The 19928-nt window shown below is 49.0% G+C and overlaps 1 protein-coding gene across 1 annotated transcript in view; it reads right to left on the minus strand.

The window, feature by feature from the left end:
- The window catches only part of ARL8A (ADP ribosylation factor like GTPase 8A), a 35513-nt gene extending 16557 nt beyond the window's left edge, over positions 1-18956 (minus strand). The window contains exon 1 of the mRNA XM_029572717.1: positions 18567-18956. Within this exon, the coding sequence (XP_029428577.1) occupies positions 18567-18689 (123 nt within the window). The 5' untranslated portion in view covers positions 18690-18956. The remainder of the gene's footprint in view (positions 1-18566) is intronic.
- Positions 18957-19928: the final 972 nt, after the last annotated feature.

The raw sequence follows: 19928 nt of genomic DNA on the forward strand, positions 1-19928 counted from the left end.
ATTGTGCACCATGTGCAATAATGCTCCATGTGGCCACAAGCCAAACAAGGCCATGGGGGAAACTGTGGGGCTGATGTGCTAAGCATATTTCCCATAGAAATAAAATGCAAACAATCCTTGTGTACATCTGGCTTTCTGAGAGGGTAAAGCAGTAAAGGGAACTTAGCTGCTGGGATGAAGCAATGGGGACCATCAATTTCTCTCCCCTCCCTCTTGAAATTAAAAAATGTTTGGTTTTGAAACTTTTCCTTTTGGACTTTCAGCTTTCTACATGGCACATACAGCAGCTGGAGTGAACATATTCAGGGATGAAGCAGCCATGGCATTTAGATTAAGTAATACGATAGATGACAGGGCGCCCTAGTGCCTGCGGGAGGGATCTCACAGGAGGCACACACTCTTCCGTCTAGCAACGAGTCATCATTTTTCAGTTGTTTGCAAACTGAACTCTGTGTGTGGTGCACGTGTGCGTGTCTCTGACTGTAAGGGTAACTGCACGTGCTGTCTGTTTGCAGTGCATGCTTGCGTGACAGCGCGGCTGCTATACCTCTTCTGGGACCGGAACGCCTGTTGACTTTGCATACAGCACCGTGGACTCTCTTTCGCTGTGCTATCCATGCTCAAATCACACACACACACGTGTGATACATGCGTGCCGTTTCACATGCCAATTGATAATTGTTTATTAGCCATGTTGAAGGGTAGACTAGGAGAACATAAGAAAATGCCATACTGGGTCAGACCAAGGGTCCATCAAGCCCAGCATCCTGTTTCCAACAGTGGCCAATCCAGGCCATAAGAACCTGGCAAGTACCCAAAAACTAAGTCTATTCCATGTAACCATTGCTAATGGTTACATGGAAAGCGGGTGTTGTCATTCAGTCTTATGTCGTCATTCATGCCTGTTCTCCCCTTCCCCAGGTGAATATGATGGGTTACAGGGCTGGTAAAATCTGTTTTGTACTTTCTTCCTGTGAGTCTTTAACATGGTACTATTTCCTCTCTCAGTCTGCTTCCTCTCCTTCCTGTAGCTGCAGTGCTGAAGATAAGAACATTGTTGCGTCTGTCGGTCACAGAGGGCTGCGACCGCTCTGCCTTACCTCTTTTCCTTCCCTTTTCCTCCTCTTGGGGCAAGATGGCTTCCTCCGGTGCCGAGGGCCTCGGCGTCTCCAGTCTGGAATGAGCGTTCCAGTCCGCCATGCTCACTCCTGAGGTCTCCTAGGGCGTGCGCGCACACCTCTCCTACACTCAAATATGTGTCATGGCGATGGCTTCCTCCGGTGCCGAGGGCCTCGGCGTCTCCAGTCTGGAATGAGCGTTCCAGTCCGCCATGCTCACTCCTGAGGTCTCCTAGGGCGTGCGCGCACACCTCTCCTACACTCAAATATGTGTCATGGCGATGGCTTCCTCCGGTGCCGAGGGCCTCGGCGTCTCCAGTCTGGAATGAGCGTTCCAGTCCGCCATGCTCACTCCTGAGGTCTCCTAGGGCGTGCGCGCACACCTCTCCTACTCTCAAATATATGTCATGGCGGGAACCTCGGGGGCGTCCCCACCGCATGACGTCAATACCTCCAGGTATTTCAAGCCTCCGCTTCGCTACCACCATTGAGTTAGCAAGGACTTTGGTTAAGCTACTCTGACTGCTCTGAGCTGCTCGCTTACGACGACGCTCTACACGCCAAGGGCCTCGCTCCTTCAGAAGCTCAAGACACCCGCTTCTCGGGAGTCTCTCGCTTCCATCTCCCTTCGGGGCCTTACTAATTGAGGCAACCGCTCCTCGGGGGTCTCTCTCTCTCTCGCTTATTCTACAGGACCTCTGGAATACCAGGTACTCGCTCCATACCCTGTACCACGAACCTTCGGTCCCACCATCTCTACCAGGAAGACGCCTACACTCCTGTGAGTACCTTTACAATCCGGTGCTCCAACCCCACCCACCAGGCTTGGATGGGTGGGGTTGGAGCCCGCACCACAGGTCCCTGCCTCTCTCAAACATCTGGGTGAGAATCTACTTCTGAGACTGTTGAACGTACTGGCACCTCACGGACCTCAGTGCCTTATCTTCCTGCTTCATACCATCTACCTACAGCAGTACAATAAAGCCTTCCATGCCATCTGTGTCTGCTATCTGAGTTTAGCCTATCACTGTGTTCCCCACGGGGCTCCTCCCCGTGGGCAGAGTCATCTTCACAGCAACCAAGGGTCCACAATGCCACAAACACAACATACATAAGAACATAAGAAATTGCCATGCTGGGTCAGACCAAGGGTCCATCAAGCCCAGCATCCTGTTTCCAACAGAGGCCAAAACCAGGCCACAAGAACCTGGCAATTACCCAAACACTAAGAAGACCCCATGTTACTGATGCAATTAATAGCAGTGGCTATTCCCTAAGTAAACTTGATTAATAGCCGTAAATGGACTTCTCCTCCAAGAACTTATCCAAACCTTTTTTGAACCCAGCTACACTAACTGCACTAACCACATCCTCTGGCAACAAATTCCAGAGCTTTATTGTGCATTGAGTGAAAAAGAATTTTCTCCGATTAGTCTCAAATGTGCTACTTGCTAACTTCATGGAATGCCCCCTAGTCCTCCTATTATTGGAAAGTGTAATAGAAGGACTAGGGTAGGGGTTAAGGACCTGCTCTCATTCATGAGTTTGTCTTCATGCGCAGTCACGTGCTGCTCCTAGAAAAGGGAAGAACCTAATGGGGTCCTACAAAAGTACAGAGGTCCTGTGTAGAGCACCATAAAAAAAAAAAAAAGGGGGGGAACATTTTTTTTAAAATGGCATGGCATGCTATCGAGACGCCAGCAGCATGGGAACAGAGACATTTTGGAATCCGAGGATCCTGGAATCCGAATGTTTTCTGATACTATTTAGTAAAGTTTTGCTTTTTTTTTTTTTTTTTTTATATTCAGCAGTTTCCTCCTCCTCCTCCTTTGGACCTCCAGATCCAGGGCTGGGATCTACAGGACCCTGCATTCACAAGCACCGGGAACTTTTCCCTGTTTCATAGAGTCCTAGCACACATCCCCTGCTCACTGTGGTGGTGGTCCTGGGCGCCAGGCAATTATGCGCATCGAATCTGGCCCATTAGATGCCACCCTGAAGTAATGACCTCGGCTGACTCGCCTGGGGTCCGTGAACGCATCCCCTGCCCACCCGGGGAGCAGAAGACCTGACTCGCTGTTTTCCCATTCTGCCCGCTATAGGCGTGACATGTTAACACCTCCTGTGGCGCACTGCAGTGCCTGACATCCGTTTGCACTTTTAGGGATCAATTTATAGAGGGTTTAGGAAGCTAATTTAAGGAAGTTAGATGCCTAAATTAGCCCCTTTCAAAATTAACTAGGACTCAGCTCCTTCATGTAGGTCCCTGGGAGCAGTGGGAGGGTAGGGAAAAACAGCAGACAGACTAAGCAGCTGCTTAGAGCAGCATAATTTGGGGGGAGGGGGGGGGAGAGGAAGTGGGGGAGGGTGGGGGCGTCGCCACAATGGCCTCTCCTTCTTCCTGCCCTCGCCAGCCTGGAAGAGAAGTGACACGCATAGGCCCGCAGAGGTGGCAAGCTGTCATCACCTAAGGAGAAGGAGCAGGCTGCAGAGCAACATCGGGCAGAAGCAAGAGCAGCGTCGGACCTGCGGCCCAAAGACAGAGGGAAGGCCCTCTGGATGTGGGGATTTGAAAGAGGAGGCCGCCGCTGCTGCTGCTGCTGCTTTCCAGATGGGGAGAACGGTGACAGAGAGGGCGCATTTGTGTGTGATTGAGCAAAAGTACGAGGAAGAGACTGTGTGTGGCACTTTTTGCCTCCCACCAGCAGAGGGCCTCGGTGGACCTCTTGGGCAACATGGTTGGTCCTACCAGCTCCGTGGTCCAAACTTCCTGCTGGCAGCCATCTTATTTCTGTCTGGGCACAGTTCTATTCCAGGCTCGCCATCTGCAGTTGGCCAGAGCTTGGTTTTCATGGTCCTAGCCATGGCCTTGTTTACTCTTAGATTGCTTCGTGTATCTAGTGTTTCTGTCTGGTCCTAGTTTACTTTGTGTCCGCAGGTTTTTCCTGCCGTGGGAACCTGCAAGTGTCCAGTTTTGCTTCTACATTGTCTTGGTGCAGGCCTTGTGTTCCTGTCCCAAGTCCTGCCAGCCACCAGCACCTCAGGGCTCAGCCCGAGGGGGGAAGATGGCCATCACAGGCAGAAAAGATGGCTTGATCCAGCTCCCGTTAGAACCTGACAGCCTCGCCCTGCCTGTGCCCCGCCTGCTCTTGGCTTTGGGGGTCAGAGCTCTGGCAGACTACGCCATCACAGTGTGAAAGGGAGGGAGAGAGCACGTGGCGGAGTGAGTGGTGAAAGTTTGCGCTCCACAGTCCCCCGTCCCCCCCTCTCCCTGCTAATCCACGACAACCTTAGGGCATCAGGAATCAAAAGTTCCCAGGTAAGGAAAGCAGGGGATTTTTTTTTTATCCTTATTAGTATTAATTATTGGGTGTTATTTGATGCATCAGCTCTTTTGAAATATTTTATTGGTATTTGAAAAAAAAGGTTCTGGGAGGAGAAGTCCATTAACTGCTATTAATCAAGTTTACTTAGGGACTAGCCACTGCTATTAATTGCATCAGTAGCATGGGATCTTCTTGGTGTTTGGGTAATTGCCAGGTTCTTGTGGCCTGGTTTGACCTCTGTTGGAAACAGGATGCTGGGCTTGATGGACCCATGGTCTGACCCAGCATGGCAATTTCTTATGTTCTTATTGGATGTTATTCTATTCATCAGATTTGGAATATGTATTCTTTTTATTAGTATGATTTTACTACTATTGAGTTTGTATTTCTTGATTTTACTGTTTGTTTTATGAGGCATGGTAATGCTTGTTTTTCCATTGTTGCACTGCATGCTGAATTTGGCTTGTTGTGGTTTCTGTTTATGATCTATTTATTCTGATTTATTTATTTTATTTATTTTTTATTTTATTTATTTATTTAAGTTTTTTATATACCAACATTCAAGACGGTGGTCCCATCATGCTGGTTCACAAGAAACAGGGGTGAAACTTTACCATTTAACAAAAGTGCAGAAAAGCAGTTACATAAAACAAGGGAAAACAATAACTTGGAATGAGAAGGGAAATGAAGATTAGATAGTAAAATATAAGTATAAATAACATTTTGAAAGGTGGCTATTAACGCTAATACTAGCGGAGCTTGTTGTGTGAAGGGAGATTAGATGGGGTTGGAGTTAGGAAAGGCCTGCGTGAACAGCCACGTTTTGAGTCTTATCTTGAATGTTGAGATGTTGGGTTCCATTCTAAGATCCGGGGGAATGGAGTTCCATAATGTTGGACCGGCTGTGGAGAATGCCCGATCTCTAAGCGTGATGTGTCTGGTAGTCTTGGCTGGAGGTACTTGAAGTGATCCTTTGTAAGCATCTCTTGTCGGTCTTGTGGAATGGTGTAATCGGAGGGGAATATGGAGATCGATTGGGGCTAATTGATGGATGTTTTTGAAAATGGTGAGAATGGCCTTGTAGATTATTCTGAAGTGGATGGGCAGCCAATGTTTCATTAGATGAGGGTCTGTCTTCTGCATGTGTGACTAAGATGAGGTACTTGGCTAGCATGCAGTTTCTGGGTAGGGGTCTATAGTGGCTTGGCTTGTTCTGTTTTCCTAATAGAAGGTGTAGTGGTGTTTTAGGGCCTGGTGTAATATTTGCAGTCTTGCCTTTTCATAGGTAGGGCTGTTACTGTCTTGAGTGCTGGCAGTTACTGCTGTTTTGATATGGGAGGATTACTATGTTTTAATTGTACTTCTCTTCATTCACCGTTCTCTAAGGGCCAAGCCGCACAGCAAATGTGATACAATAGGTCCATTAGCTTATGGGTTCCAAGTCTACCAGGCTTTCTGCAAAAAAAAAAAAAAAAAGCCAAAATACACGTTGGGATATTTTTACCTCCCAAGAATTTCAATGTCCCTTTCCATATAAAATCTGCTATTAGAAATGCATAATTTTTATATGTGGGGAGGATGCGACTGAGGCTTGGGGATTTACGAGCCTTTAAGGTTTGCCCTAGGGTACCTAATGCCCTTGCACTGGCCCTGGTGCCTAACAGTGACTTTCAGCACTAGGTGATGAAATCTGAATGAACTGCAGGCCTAAATTTGGCTGAAAGGGTCCCTAATTTTAGAGACCCAAAACTTACTTCCTACTCGGCCTACGATAAAAGATTAGAGAATGCATTACATGGATAAGAAAACAGATAACTTAATACTCACTGAAGAAACACAGCAGAAAAGCATGAAACAGCTTTTACATCCATAAAACAGTGTTTGGGAGACATGAAAGCTGCAGAAACACCGGGGCAATTTCCAAAAGCACGTGTGTGTGTGTCAAAAGCTGCTTTATGTGCCTAAATGGGCTTTTGGGAAAAAAGTCTGCGCAGAAGCTTTTTCACGTGCACGTTTTACGTATCTTACAAGGGGGTGTGGTGTTCCTGGGGGGGGGAGGGGGCAGGAAAATCGTTCACGCTTGTGCTTTTGATTTTCCAAAGTTCGCGCGGCTCGTCTTCGCGTGGACGCGTGCACGTGGGTGGCCCCCTAGGCGCGACCCCGCCTCGAAAGTCGGGGGCGGAAATCTGCACGCACAGAGTGTGCCCGCGGGCCGTGATTCAAAAAAAAAAGGACCTTCCTCTAAATGCAGAACCGAACCGAACGCAGCAAAAAGACGGGCCCCGCTTCCGCGGCGAGAGCCTGGCGGCACCTAACGCCCCCCACGGAAAAGCCGGACGGCGTTTCTGGCGCACCAGTCACGTGGAGGAGCAGCCCGAGCGGGCAGAGCAGCGGGCTGCCAACCAGGCAAGTCAGAGGGCAAGTCCTGCTGGTGTCCTCGGGCGCGCGACTTCACAGACCTAAGATCGCGAGCCCTCCGAGGACACAGGGAAGTGCCGACAGCTCCTGAACGAGCTGCCAATGAAATGGGGCAAGAGAAATCTAAACTAACATCAAATAATATTTAATGGGCCAGCCAACGGAGAAGTTACCCAGGTCAGAGGCTAGTTACCCGGGGAACCTTGTTGCCCGCCAGGCTTTCGGATATTTGACGGGAGCAATCGATGGGCGAGTGAAGTGAATAAATGAATATTAAGTGCTGGCACAGCTGAGAGCCACGCTGGCCCTTAAGACTGTGGCCCCGTGGAAGGAGGCAGGAGCTTCACCTCTACCCGCTTGGCTTCCGGAAGAACGTTTGGGAGCGCGGGGTGGGCACAGGCGGTGGGAATTTAAGCGGGAGAGAGGGGACCAGCCCTCACATTGCATTATATTAAAGGGGGCAGATCAGCTGCTGCTCGGCCTCTGGTTGGTTTGTTTGTTTTATTTTCAGTTTGTTAGCCAGCTAACTTTAAGCTTGCGGTTTCTCCAACCACAGTCAGTCGAGTGCGTTTATTCGGCCAGCCCTGAATATCAGCGCTAATTTTTAACCGGGAAATTACTTACCCAGCTAAAGTGTAACCGCTGAGCAGGATGGGAGACTGAAAACTCGGGATTTGTCTGGCTGACTCCTTTTGAATACAGACCTCGTAGGCACCTAAGTGAAGGCCTGGGCACTTTTGGAGAACTGACCCCTTATTGGCGCAGCTCTGCCGCAGTGTTTTATTCCAGGGATAGTTCCTAGGAAAAACGTTAAGGAAAAACTTTAAGGCACATGAATTTTGAATCAGGTATTAAAAAGGACACGAGCTGGGGCATCTAAGATGGCGTCTAGGCAGTCACAGCCCTCCGGGTAAGATCTGAATGATCCAGAGCAATTTCTTGATTTAAAATTCACTTTTCCTGCTTCAGATGTGGTGAAAAGGAAGGATAAGGTGAGGATTTACCCTTCAGAGTCTTCAGCGCCAGTATCTGGTCCCATGGATGCCTGTGTCTGCTTGACAGAGAGGAAGAGTGTCAGCATGATCATTGGTGCGCCAGTGGTAGGGGAGACAGATGCAACCCTCCTGAGTTCAGAGACCTCTCTGAGCCCTGACAATCCAACTCTGCCTAGGTCTCCAGGGGATGCAACCCAGTGTGGTGCTTCCTCATCACCAAATACAAATGTGCAAACTCATACTCACGAAAGTCGGTATAAAAAAAAAGCTATAAATAAATACATACATACATACATACTAGGGGCACTTAGTGGGTGGAAGCAAGGCTATCTCAACATTTGGCTACAAATCCGATGGACTGCCTTCCAATGGCCAGAGGTGACCACTTGGTCTGACTGTCTTCCACCAGCTACACACAGTGGGGCGGCTCCCAATGCACCGCTGAACTCAAGAAGATGACAATGCACGTGCCTACGCTCGTTCCCCTGTCCGTTACCTTGCAACTCAGATTTTTATGGAACCATGGATGAATTCACACCCTTTCCAAAGAACAATACGTGAATTCATGCCATGGTTGCATAACATCTGAAGGAGGGATCCCCCTGCGGTCTCATTGGTCTAATCGGACCCTAAGAGTCTGGTTTAATCTTTGTCCAGGCAACTGGTATCAAATGTGCAACAGAGACGAACTGGAAGCCAAGCTGATAAAATAAATAAATAAATGTTCCAACACCACTTTACAGATAATGTGGCACAGACAAAAGACGCGGCACTCTGTATAAATGTCTTTTAGATGATATCCGTGATAACAAGTCAGCTGTATGTATAAGCAAATCTGTGGGTCTGTTCCCTATACTGGGTTAAAACTGCGACACCTCCCTGGATTTAACTAGTGTGAGTGCCCTCCCAATTCCTTGCCAAATCAAAAGCCTTGGATCCGTTCTCTACTTCTTCTGTTTTCCTTGCTTTGGTTGTACCTCTGGGCACCCCGGATGAGTGCTCTGCCACTTACGACGTGGCCTTGCCTCCTTCCACCGGCTTGGCAATGACTCTCGCGGGCTGAGAAAACCAGATGATAAAAAAAAAAAAACCACTACCACAAGGGTCCAAACAGAGCAGAAAAGAAGAGGTGGAAAACATCCTTTCAAAATAGACTCCAAAAAGGGGAACGATTTTTTCCCGTTGATAGCAGGGCTGAATTAGCCATGCCGTCATGGGATCTGTCAATCAGGTCCGGGAGGCGGAGCTTTTCAAAGCAGAGATTTGATTTTTGGTCTCTGCGGCTGCGCGTATGTTCCCGTGCAGGAAAGTAACGGATTCTCCCAGTCTGTTTTTTCCGCGCGCGAGATCGCACGCGGAGCTGACTTCTCCTCAGCGTTTTTATTATTTTTCTTCAATCTCTTCAAAATCGGGGTTCAAACCCTGTCTTGGTGGCAAGGTAATGTCGGTCACGGATGGCCATGACCGATGTTACGGTTGCCTGGGGCCAGATCACAATTCTCAAGATTGTGAACTTTGTGCCCGCATGTCTCCGAGAGCCCAGAAACAGTGGGCCTATCGGATGCGAGAACATTTTAATCCATCGGAGGAGCCATCGGAGGCTCATTCATCGCCTGGCCCTTCTAAAACAACGGCTCCATCCCAGAAACGGGCATCTTCGTGGGACCCTCACCCCTCCAGGCTTGGAGGTAAGATCTCACCATGACAAGATTGGCCATCGGATTCTCGAAAACCGAAGAGCCAGAGCCACTGGCGTGGGAAACAGTGGCACCAACCGGCTCGGCGCCTAAATCTTCTGCGCCTATCAAGCCTTCTGCGCCTAAAACACCGTCGGCGCCGACAACATCTGCGCCCAAGACATCATTGGCGCACAAAACTTATGCGCCAAAGACATTTATTTTATTTATTTACTTTTATATACCGGTGTTCGATTTTACATATCACATCGGTTTATATTTAAACAAAATTTGCAGGAACTTATGCGTTACCTTTGCCAAATACATTAAACATTTAAATATGGGGATTGTTAACAAGGGATATAAAAGAACATGGGGAATGGCTAACACTACGGGATGCACGAAGGGAAGCACAAAGGGGAGTGCCCCTTCAGCGCATGACGTCTGGTGTTATGGCGCCGATTAACATCTGTCACAGTCCTCAGTGACATCAGAGGGGGGGGGCGGGTCTCTCAATCAAGGATCACACACCGCCCCTCCCCTCTCAGTTCCAGATGGATTCTTTCACCTTTTTTTCTTTCTTTCTGTCTTTCTCATCACTGTTAGTTCAGGGAGCCCGGTGGTGATGGTGTGTGGCATCCCTGTGCGCAGGCACCTGGTGTTCTGGCGCCGTTTGAGTGCATAGTGTCGCATATATCTGCGCGCATGGAGCCGAAGATGTTGGCGCGCACGGCGCCGGAGACATCAGCGCCTACAGAGCCGGATAAATATGCTCACAAGTCAAGATCTGCACAGGACACCGGCTATATCGATGCACAAGCCGCCGGAGGCATCAAAGCACAGTGGACAGCACCACCGTAGTGCAAACACACCAAAATCAGATAGGCATCAACCCAAATACCTATCTCACCCAATCCAACATGGGTTAAAACGACGACATGAATCATCAGAGGGATCTCATTCCACCTCTCCAACTGTAACACGAAATAGGTCCAGTTCTTCTTGTTCTTCGAGATCTACTTCTGCAGGTACGTCTGCAAAACATAGAAAACGATCGCCGTCTTCACGTGGAAGCCATACAGGATCATCGTCATACCATCATCATAGACATTCACATCACTCGCATCACAAAAAGGCTTCGAAAAATAGTGGGACATGGGATGTAAGCCCTTTTACTTCTAGATCGTCTTACGTACAAGGTGCGAGTACCTCATCTCACAGAGAGATGATACAGGTCACCTCCTCGAATGCTTCTACGTCCTCAGATAACTCAGTGAGGACAATGAAGGAAAAGATGGGGACAGAAGGTGACATCACAAGTGCTTTACCTAAGGGGTCTCCAAGGCAACCTAAAGCATCCAACTTACCAAAACCAGTTGGTCGTTCAATAATGCCCCCTCAAACAAGAGAGGCATTTTTTCAATTATCTCAATCGTTAGGGTTTTATGAAACTCTTCAATCATCCTTTAAGATGTCTAACGACCTCTCTGAGAGTTCCCTGGAACATAAAACATATACCTCTAGAGAACCGTCGGTGGAGCCTCCGGCATCCCCAATAGCAAGACACTCAACTTCACCAGTTCAAACCCAAGATACACCTATCGATTCCCTGTCTTCACAAACATCCCCATCATCATCGATGGGATTCCCATTGGACCCACAGGACCAACCGCAGGAACCGTATTCCCCTCCAGAGGACCTTATGTACCCAAAATATTTAGAAAAATTGGGCACAATATTACACTTACAGGTCCAAAAAGAGACGGACTCTAGATCAGAAACCTTGGGTCTCTTGAGGATTTTCAATGCTCCAGGAGAACCAACATCTCTTCCACCACATACACTCCTACATACCGTCTTACAGAAATCATGGGAAACACATTACTCTCTGTCAGCGGTTTCGAGGAAAACGGATATAAAATTCCGTATGCGGAAAAAACATCACCTTACTCCATTCCACAATTACCGCATGCTTCGGTTGTGGTAGAGTCTGCGATGCAAAGATTCAAGAAAACGAAGTTGCATACCTCATATCCACCGGGCAAAGATAATGGATATTTAGATGAGTTTGGCAGAAAGATGTACCACAACTCAATGTTAAATACCCGCATTATGCACCATCAATTCTATATGGTACAGTACTTATATGAGTGCATACAAGCCACAAAAGGTATGCTTTCTTCGACAGCAGATCAAATACCACCGCCTCTTCATGATATGGAGGAGTGTTCTCAACACCTTCTGCGATCAATATATGAAGGACTCGAAACATCTTCCCGGGCGTCTGCAACAGCCATTGCAGCCCGTAGACTGGCATGGTTACGATCCAGTACGATACGGGAAAATTTACATGAAAAGCTGACAAACCTTCTGTGTACAGGGGACAACCTGTTCGGAGAACGATTTCAGGAAATCGTGGGCAAATTAAAGGAGGAAGCTCTGGCAGTACAATCTTTAACCTCACAACCTCACTACTCTGCCACGCGTCGGTATGTGGGATCTACTCATCGACAATCATATGCCCGTAGACCTTACAGGTCTTATCAATCCTTTCGTACGCAAACGTATCCATCTTACCAGCGTCCTGCACCGCAGCAGCATACCCCTAACCAACGTAGGGGTAAAGCACGTAACCAGAGACAGCAGACACAACAACCGGCTGCTGCAGTAAAATCAACGCCATCTTTATAATAACCCAGCCACCACCACAACATTAGGCACCACCCGGCAGAATCCATTCTTGCCTGGCAGCCTAGGAGAAAATAACATCCGATCAATGGGTTTTGGAGATAGTACGACAAGGGTATCAACTCCAATTTACCACAAAACCCATACTACCTCACTTTTCCATTCTAAAGATGCAAAGCTTCCAACCACAACTAGGGGAAGAAATTGCTTTGCTCCGCGAACAGGCCTTTCGACGGATTTTCCCAAAAAACAGTCCGGGGTTTTATTCCCCATACTTCCTCATACCCAAAAGGTCAGGTGGCCTTCGTCCCATTCTAGACCTGCGGGAATTAAACAAATTCCTAGTCAAGGAGAAATTCAAAATAGTATCGTCGAAATCGATTCTACCTCTGATTCAACGCAATGACTGGATGTGTTCCATCAATCTAAAGGATGCTTACACACATTCCAATCCATCCGTCCTCTTGGCAATACCTATGCTTCCGCTACAAGCATCACCATTACCAGTACCCTTTGGACTGTCGGCTGCACCCAGAGTTTTCACAAAATGTATGGTTGTGTTGGTGGCTCATCTCAGACAACAGGGAATAACCATTTTTCCATATCTGGACGATTGGTTGATAATCGCCTCAGCTCCAGACATCTTGATCGATCACCTCCGACGGGTAATAGACTGCTTACAGGAATTGGGGCTGGTGATCAATTTTCAGAAATCTCATCTATAACCAACACAAAAGCTGCAAGTCATAGGAGCATGTCTGGACACCACTTGCAACCGGGCATTCCTACCAAATGACAGAATATCAAAACTGCGTCACCTTCTCCATGTGTTGAACCACACTCCAAGACCTTTGGCGAGACAAATTGTAGTAGTCCTAGGCCACATGGCGGCGGCTATTTTCACGGTTCACAACACCAGGCTACACATGAGATGCCTGCAATGGGGACTAAATAGTCAGTGGAAACAACACTCACACCCGTTGACACAGAAGTTATCGTTGACCTCCGAGATGAGACAAGACATAACATGGTGGCTCCTACAATCCACCCTGTCCAAGGGAGCATTTTTCAGTCCCCCTCCTCACAACGCAGTCTTAACCACAGATGCATCTTGCAAGGGATGGGCAGCACATCTCGAGATTTACGAAATGCAAGGGTTATGGACAATCTCCGAGCAAACCCTGCAGATAAATCTACTGGAGCTCAGGGCAATTCGAAATGCATTACAAGTATTTCAAGATCACTTAAAAGGCCGCAGGGTCATGGTCTACACAGACAATCAAGTAGCAATGTTTTATATCAACAAACAAGGAGGGTCCGATTCCTGGTCCCTCTGCAAGGAGACCCTGACAATCTTCCAACATGCTCATCGACATTGCATTCATCTGCAAGCAACTTACCTACCAGGTTTAGCAAATACAAGAGTGGACAGGCTAAGCCGCATCTTACATCCCCACGAATGGGCACTCAATTCGGAAGTAGCCCGACACATTTTCAGTCAGTGGGAAACACCCTCGATAGAACTCTTTGCAACGGAGATCAACGCTCAAGTTCCCAAATTCTGCTCCATCAGACCAAGCCACTTCAGAATTGCTCAGGATGCCTTCCTCATTCCGTGGACCTTTCCTCCCATACCACTCATAACAAGGACAATTCAAAAGTGCATAGCAGACAATGCTCAACTGATACTCATCGCCCTGGCCTGGCCGAGACAACTGTGGTACAGTTTCCTACTCCAACTATCCATCAAGGAACCAATACGGTTACCGAATTGCCCAGATTTGCTCTGCCAAGATCAAGGGGCGCTTCTACACCCACTACACTCATCTCTCCACTTGACAGCATGGAGATTGAGAGGCTCCTTTTAACAGAACAGGGAGTTTTCACTTCAGCACAGTTCATCTTGTTAGAATCCCAGAAACTCTCAATGAGGAAAAATTATAGCTATAAATGGAAACGATACTCGACCTGGTGTACTTCGAAAGGTGTACCACCATTAGACTGCTCACCGGAATTACTCATCGATTATCTTTAAACACTATACACAGATGGTCTTGCGATATCATCCATTAGAGTTCATCTCAGTGCCATAGGGACATATCATAGGCCAATTAACTCGACTTACAAATCCCTTTCCAAAAGTATAACTCCTCCAGACCAACCAGAGAAGCACTCAGAGGATCCCTCCAAGTACCCCCAGCCAAAACTACTAAACACATCACTCTAAGAGATCGGGCCTTCTCAACAGCCGGCCCCCTTTTATGGAACTCCATCCCACCAGACCTCAGACAAGAACCCAGCCTCCCAATCTTCAGGAAAAGACTTAAGACCTGGCTGTTCAAAAAAGCATTCCCGGACACTGATTAACCCTTGCAGCCTGTTGAACTACCTCCCATTGTAAAAATGTTAATTTAATGTAAATATCTTTATCTAATGTTATCCTCTCCCTTTCTTCTCTACTCCCAGTTCTAGTACCTTGTTATTTGTAACTGCCTCCTCCTCACTAATAGGTTACTCATTTGTTCTTTGTACACCCCTGTTCTATGTAAACCGGCATGATGTGATTGTATCATGAATGCCGGTATATAAAAATTTTAAATAAAAATAAATAAATAAATATGCCTACATCCAATCACCCCTTACTATCTTGTTTCATTAAGGGATTAACTCACCTTCGTCCTCCGACCTCTAAGCCTCCAGTTCTAGGGAACATCAACATAGTTGTTGAACAGCTCATGCTTTCGCCATTTGAACCCACGGACTTGGCACATATTAAATACCTCACATGGAAAGTCGTGTTCCTGGTTGCAATAACATCAGCGCGACGAGTCAGTGAATTACAGACCTTGGTCTATTATTCTCCATATTTACAGTTTCATCACCAGAAGGTGGTTCTTCGACTTCATCCATCCTTCCTACCAAAAGTGGTTTCTCAATTTCATCTCAATCAAACCATAGAATTACCCATCTTTTTCCCTAAACCTCACGCAAATGATAGGGAAGAATTACTGCATACACTAGATTGCAAGAGGGCTTTAGCATACTACAAAGACAGAACAAATGCGGACTCCCGTGTTTCTCAACTCTTTGTCTCTTTCGACCCGAAGGCACCTGGACTACCTGTTACGGCTATGGCTGCTGTACAACCGCCTCATCACTAGGGGTCCTTCAAGAGCGTGCTCTCCTGGCTGGCCCAATCCATCTGCTCTATGTCCTGGAGGTTCCTTTATAACCCTGCCTACCCGGGACTCCAGTGCTTCGGCATCGAGCTCGTCTGGGCTCCCTGCTCTAGCCTTCCCTACCTTGCTGTGTGTGCGTGGCCTTTGGGCTCTCTGCCTTGCTATAAGCTTCCTTGACCCTGCCTGGACTTTGACTCTGTTTGCCTGCCTTTACCCTGCCTGGACTTTGACTCTGTTTCCAGCCAGTACTCTGCTCCACACATCACAGCCATCACCCAGTTCCATACTCTCCTGCCTGCATCACATTCCTTCCCAGCCATCATCAGAGACCTTCCAGCCATCCCTGTCTCTCTCCACCTGGAGTCACTCCTGAAGGTGGTGTCCACGACTCCGGACCACTGCCTAAACGTAACACTACCAGTGGCTAAACGCACAATCTCCAGCTGGATAGCACAGTGTATCAAATTCTGTTACGACAAACAGAAGTTACAGCTGCATTTGGTTCCTAAAGCTCACCAAGTCAGAGCAGTGGCGGCCTCCTTGGCACACCTTAGGAATGTACAGCCCATAGACATTTGTAAGGCAGCTACATGGTCATCGCTCCATACTTTCACATCTCACTACTGCCTTGATCAACAAGCAGCCACTGATGCGAAGATAGGGCACGCAATCCTGCAATCTCTATCCACTGGTTCTCGGTGACTGCCACACTGTCACAGATCACGTACAAACATATATATCTTAAACAATGTGATCGGGAGCTTGGGACTCCCATGACAGCATGGCTAATTCAGCCCTGCTATCAACGGGAAAAAGCAAGTTTGCTTACCGTAAATGGTGTTTCCGTAGATAGCAGGATGAATTAGCCATGCTCCCTGGCAGTCACCATCTCTTCAACTTCACTACAGCTTAATTACAGACTGAGGAGAATCCGTTACTTTCCTGCATGGGAACATAGGTGCAGCCACAGAGACCAAAAATCAAATCTCTGCTTTGACAAGCTCCGCCTCCCAGACCTGATTGACAGATCCCATGACAGCATGGCTAATTCATCCTGCTATCTACTGAAACCTCATTTATGGTAAGCAAAGTTCCTCAAAACAGGTAAAACAGCTCAGCCGCTCACAACGCTAACCTTCCAAGGGGCTTCTAGGAGGAAACAGGAACCGAAAACAACACTCCCCTCTCCCTGCCGTGCAACAGAAAAGCCCACAGCTCCTCTACATAGGAAGGAACCATTGCGACAGCCTCCTATAGGGGTGATGTGGCACAGATGGTATGTTCTAATGCCCGGCCCTTCTACAATGCCCAGCGGGTCTCTCCAAAAACTTACTAGCAGAGGGTCATGCTCAGTTGCTGCAGAGACCAGGCAAAACTCAACAGCCCTGACAGGTCTTCGGGACAGGGGAGAAATAAGCGCTCCTAGGCCCCCGGGGATCAGCAGGACAGCCCATGAAATAAAAACGCTTCTGAAATCAGTTTGTTGTTCCGAGATTCGTGGGGGAAATATCCGAAGGACAGCAGGTAAACCCGTGGATTTTGTCCACATCTAAACAATTGCAGCTTGCAGATCTCTAGGACTCCCAAGCACTTTGCAGCCTGGGGCTGGAGAAGCGTGCCACGAAGCAAGGGTTATTGGTTGGATGCTTGCCCAGTGGCAAGGGATAAAAAAAAAATGTAGCTGGTGGTGTTATACCACAGGCGAATGCTGGGTGGTTATACAGAGGGAGATCAGGTGGGGGAAAAAGCTGGTGCCAAAGATGGAAAGGAAGATTAGAAAATCGCATGATACTGTGGGGGAGGGGTCAGTAACAAAAAATGTACAACGGCCTATTACATGCATTCATTTTGTTCCAGGACCGACACCCCCCCCTTCCCCCCTGCTCGATTGCCGGCAAAGGCTTCATTCATAAAAACGTTATCTGCAGGAATACCGTTTGCTCTCAGTTACAAACCCACGCACATCTCCCTGCCTGGAGGCCTCCATGTTCTAAGGGAGAAGATTCCTAGGCAGGGCTGCCCGGCTGAGGCTCGGAGGCCGCACCTGGCTCTTCAGCAGCCGCGCACCGTCTGGGGGCCAGCCCTTCCCAGGATGGGCTGGTGAGGCACCCAGAGGGCCGTCCGGCTGAGCCCAACCTTCTTCCGTGGCTCTGGCCACCGTGCTGAAGCATCTCCGACAGACAGAGCTCGGCTCAGTAACACTGCTCCAGGTAGCCCAGCTATAGGACGGTTATTCTTTCATATGTCTGGAGCAGAAGGGTGCGAAATATTAAAGTATTTGTCAACAGGTCGTCAACATTTGACATGTACACTAGAAGGCACTTCGTTTTACAACTGGCATCATAAAACCATGCAGTTTCAGTCTGTAATATTCACCTCTTCCTCCCCCCCCCCCCAAATTATACAATTTCTGCGGATTAAAAAATGACACATGTGTGCACGCACAGACATTTATATTAAGCAAGCTCCCCCTCCTCCCTGAATATCATTTTAAATGCCCCACTAAGAGGCTGAAACCCCAGGGAGGGAGTAAAAGCAGGGCGAGGGTTTAAACTGAATCGTTTCTATTTATGGGTTAATTGTACTCTGGCAAGGCTCCATACTCCCCCCGCCCGCCTTCGCACTGATTCTCCCAGACCCTGTGGCTTTGTACATCTCTCAGTAACGTGAAAAAAAAAAGCTAAGAATCAGCATTAGAAACCCTCACGGAATACAGCACAAATGTTCAAATAATCTGCATTGCACCCTCCCCCCACCGCTGGCTTCTCTTTACAAATGACTAGCCTCACCCTCAGATTTCCCACTGGCAATGGAGATTTAGGGTTTCTCTTTTTTTCTTAATAGTAAGATTGGTCCTGGTTAATTCCAGACGGCCAGATGCTGTCATCACTTAGCTCTCCATATGTAAACAAGGGCGCCTTACATGCAGGGAGCGCGCATTAAGGCGCTGCCGGGAGCTGTACGTGTAGCATCTCTGGTTCATTCCGGTACACGGCCTCCCAGCCCGCGGAGAATCCATATCACGGGGCAGGCAGGGCTCAGCAAAGCCTAAGATGGTTGCGAGGCAGCTCCGTGCAAGGGACACAAATCCGTGCCAGTCCCAGGCGGTGCTGCCCGCTTTCCTTCTGCACTGTCATTCCGCCTCTCTCTCCCGCCAGCCACTTACCGCAATCACGTTGACGAAGGTGGTTTTGCCGGAGTACTGCAGGCCCACCAGCGTCAGCTCCATCTCCTCCTTCCAGAAGAGGGCCTTGAACCAGTCCAGGAGCTTGTTGAAGAGCGCGATCATCTTGGCCAAGCTGGAGCCGGTGGGGGGGGGAGGGGGGCGCTGCGGGTGCTTGCGAGCCAAGCCTCAGCCTCTGCTGCTGCTGCTGCCCGCGGCGGCGGCGGCGGCTCCCAGTCAGGAGGGGGTGGGGAGGGGGAACGGAGGCAGCCGCTGCGCTTCCCGGAGCAGCCGCTCGGTGAGGCTCCCTTCCACCCTTATTGTCTGCTCTGGCTCGGGGATCGGAGCGCGGATGGGTGGGGTCTCCGCTTCACCATCCTCCCCTGTCAGCAGGCTGCTGATAGGGGGAGCCCTGCCGGAGCCGCGCCCGGGCACAGCCTGTGCTGCCCTCTGGGCTGGAGGACTGGCACTTGGACTTTGTTGACAGGGGGGAAAAAAAAAAAATCCTTTTTTTTATTTTGTATTTTTTTGGCCGGGTTGGATTTATGGGTCCCGCTGAAAGACACTTTATTCAGAAAAAGGGGGTGGGGGGAGGGGGAAGGAAGAAGGTGGTGTTGCTCTGTTTGTGCATCTCAGGTCAAAGGGAGACTTTGTGTCGGCCCCTGGCACCTTTCCTGAATGCGGTTTGGTTCCTGGGCTGCTGAGTTCAAAGAAAAAGCCAGACTACAAATACCACAATGCACTGAGATGCGAGGGCAGCAGGCTGCCTGCAAGAGGCATGATCTGAGAGCAGCAGGCAGAATGTGAAGCTAGCAGGGTGCCCATGGGGCAGGGAGGCAGTAGGGTGCCCACAGGATGTGAGGGCATAGGATGTTCAGAGCAGGCAGGTGTGAAGCTAGCAGGGTGCCCATGGGGCAGGGAGGCAGTAGGGTGCCCATGGGATGTGAGGGCATAGGATGTTCACAGCAGGCAGAATGTGAAGCTAGCAGGGTGCCCATGGGGCAGGAAGGCAGTAGGGTGCCCATGGGATGTGAGGGCATAGGATGTTCAGAGCAGGCAGGTGTGAAGCTAGCAGGGTGCCCATGGGGCAGGGAGGCAGTAGGGTGCCCACGGGATGTGAGGGCATAGGATGTTCAGAGCAGGCAGGTGTGAAGCTAGCAGGGTGCCCATGGGGCAGGGAGGCAGTAGGGTGCCCATGGGATGTGAGGTCATACGATGTTCAGAGCAGGCAGGGGTGAAGCTAGCAGGTTGCCCATGGGGCAGGGAGGCAGTAGGGTGCCCATGGGATGTGAGGTCATACGATGTTCAGAGCAGGCAGGTGTGAAGTTAGCAGGGTGCCTGCATATGGTGGGCAGAGATGTCCTT

Source organism: Rhinatrema bivittatum, chromosome 12 (genome assembly GCF_901001135.1).
Source record: "Rhinatrema bivittatum chromosome 12, aRhiBiv1.1, whole genome shotgun sequence".
In the NCBI taxonomy this organism is placed as follows: Eukaryota; Metazoa; Chordata; class Amphibia; order Gymnophiona; family Rhinatrematidae; genus Rhinatrema; species Rhinatrema bivittatum.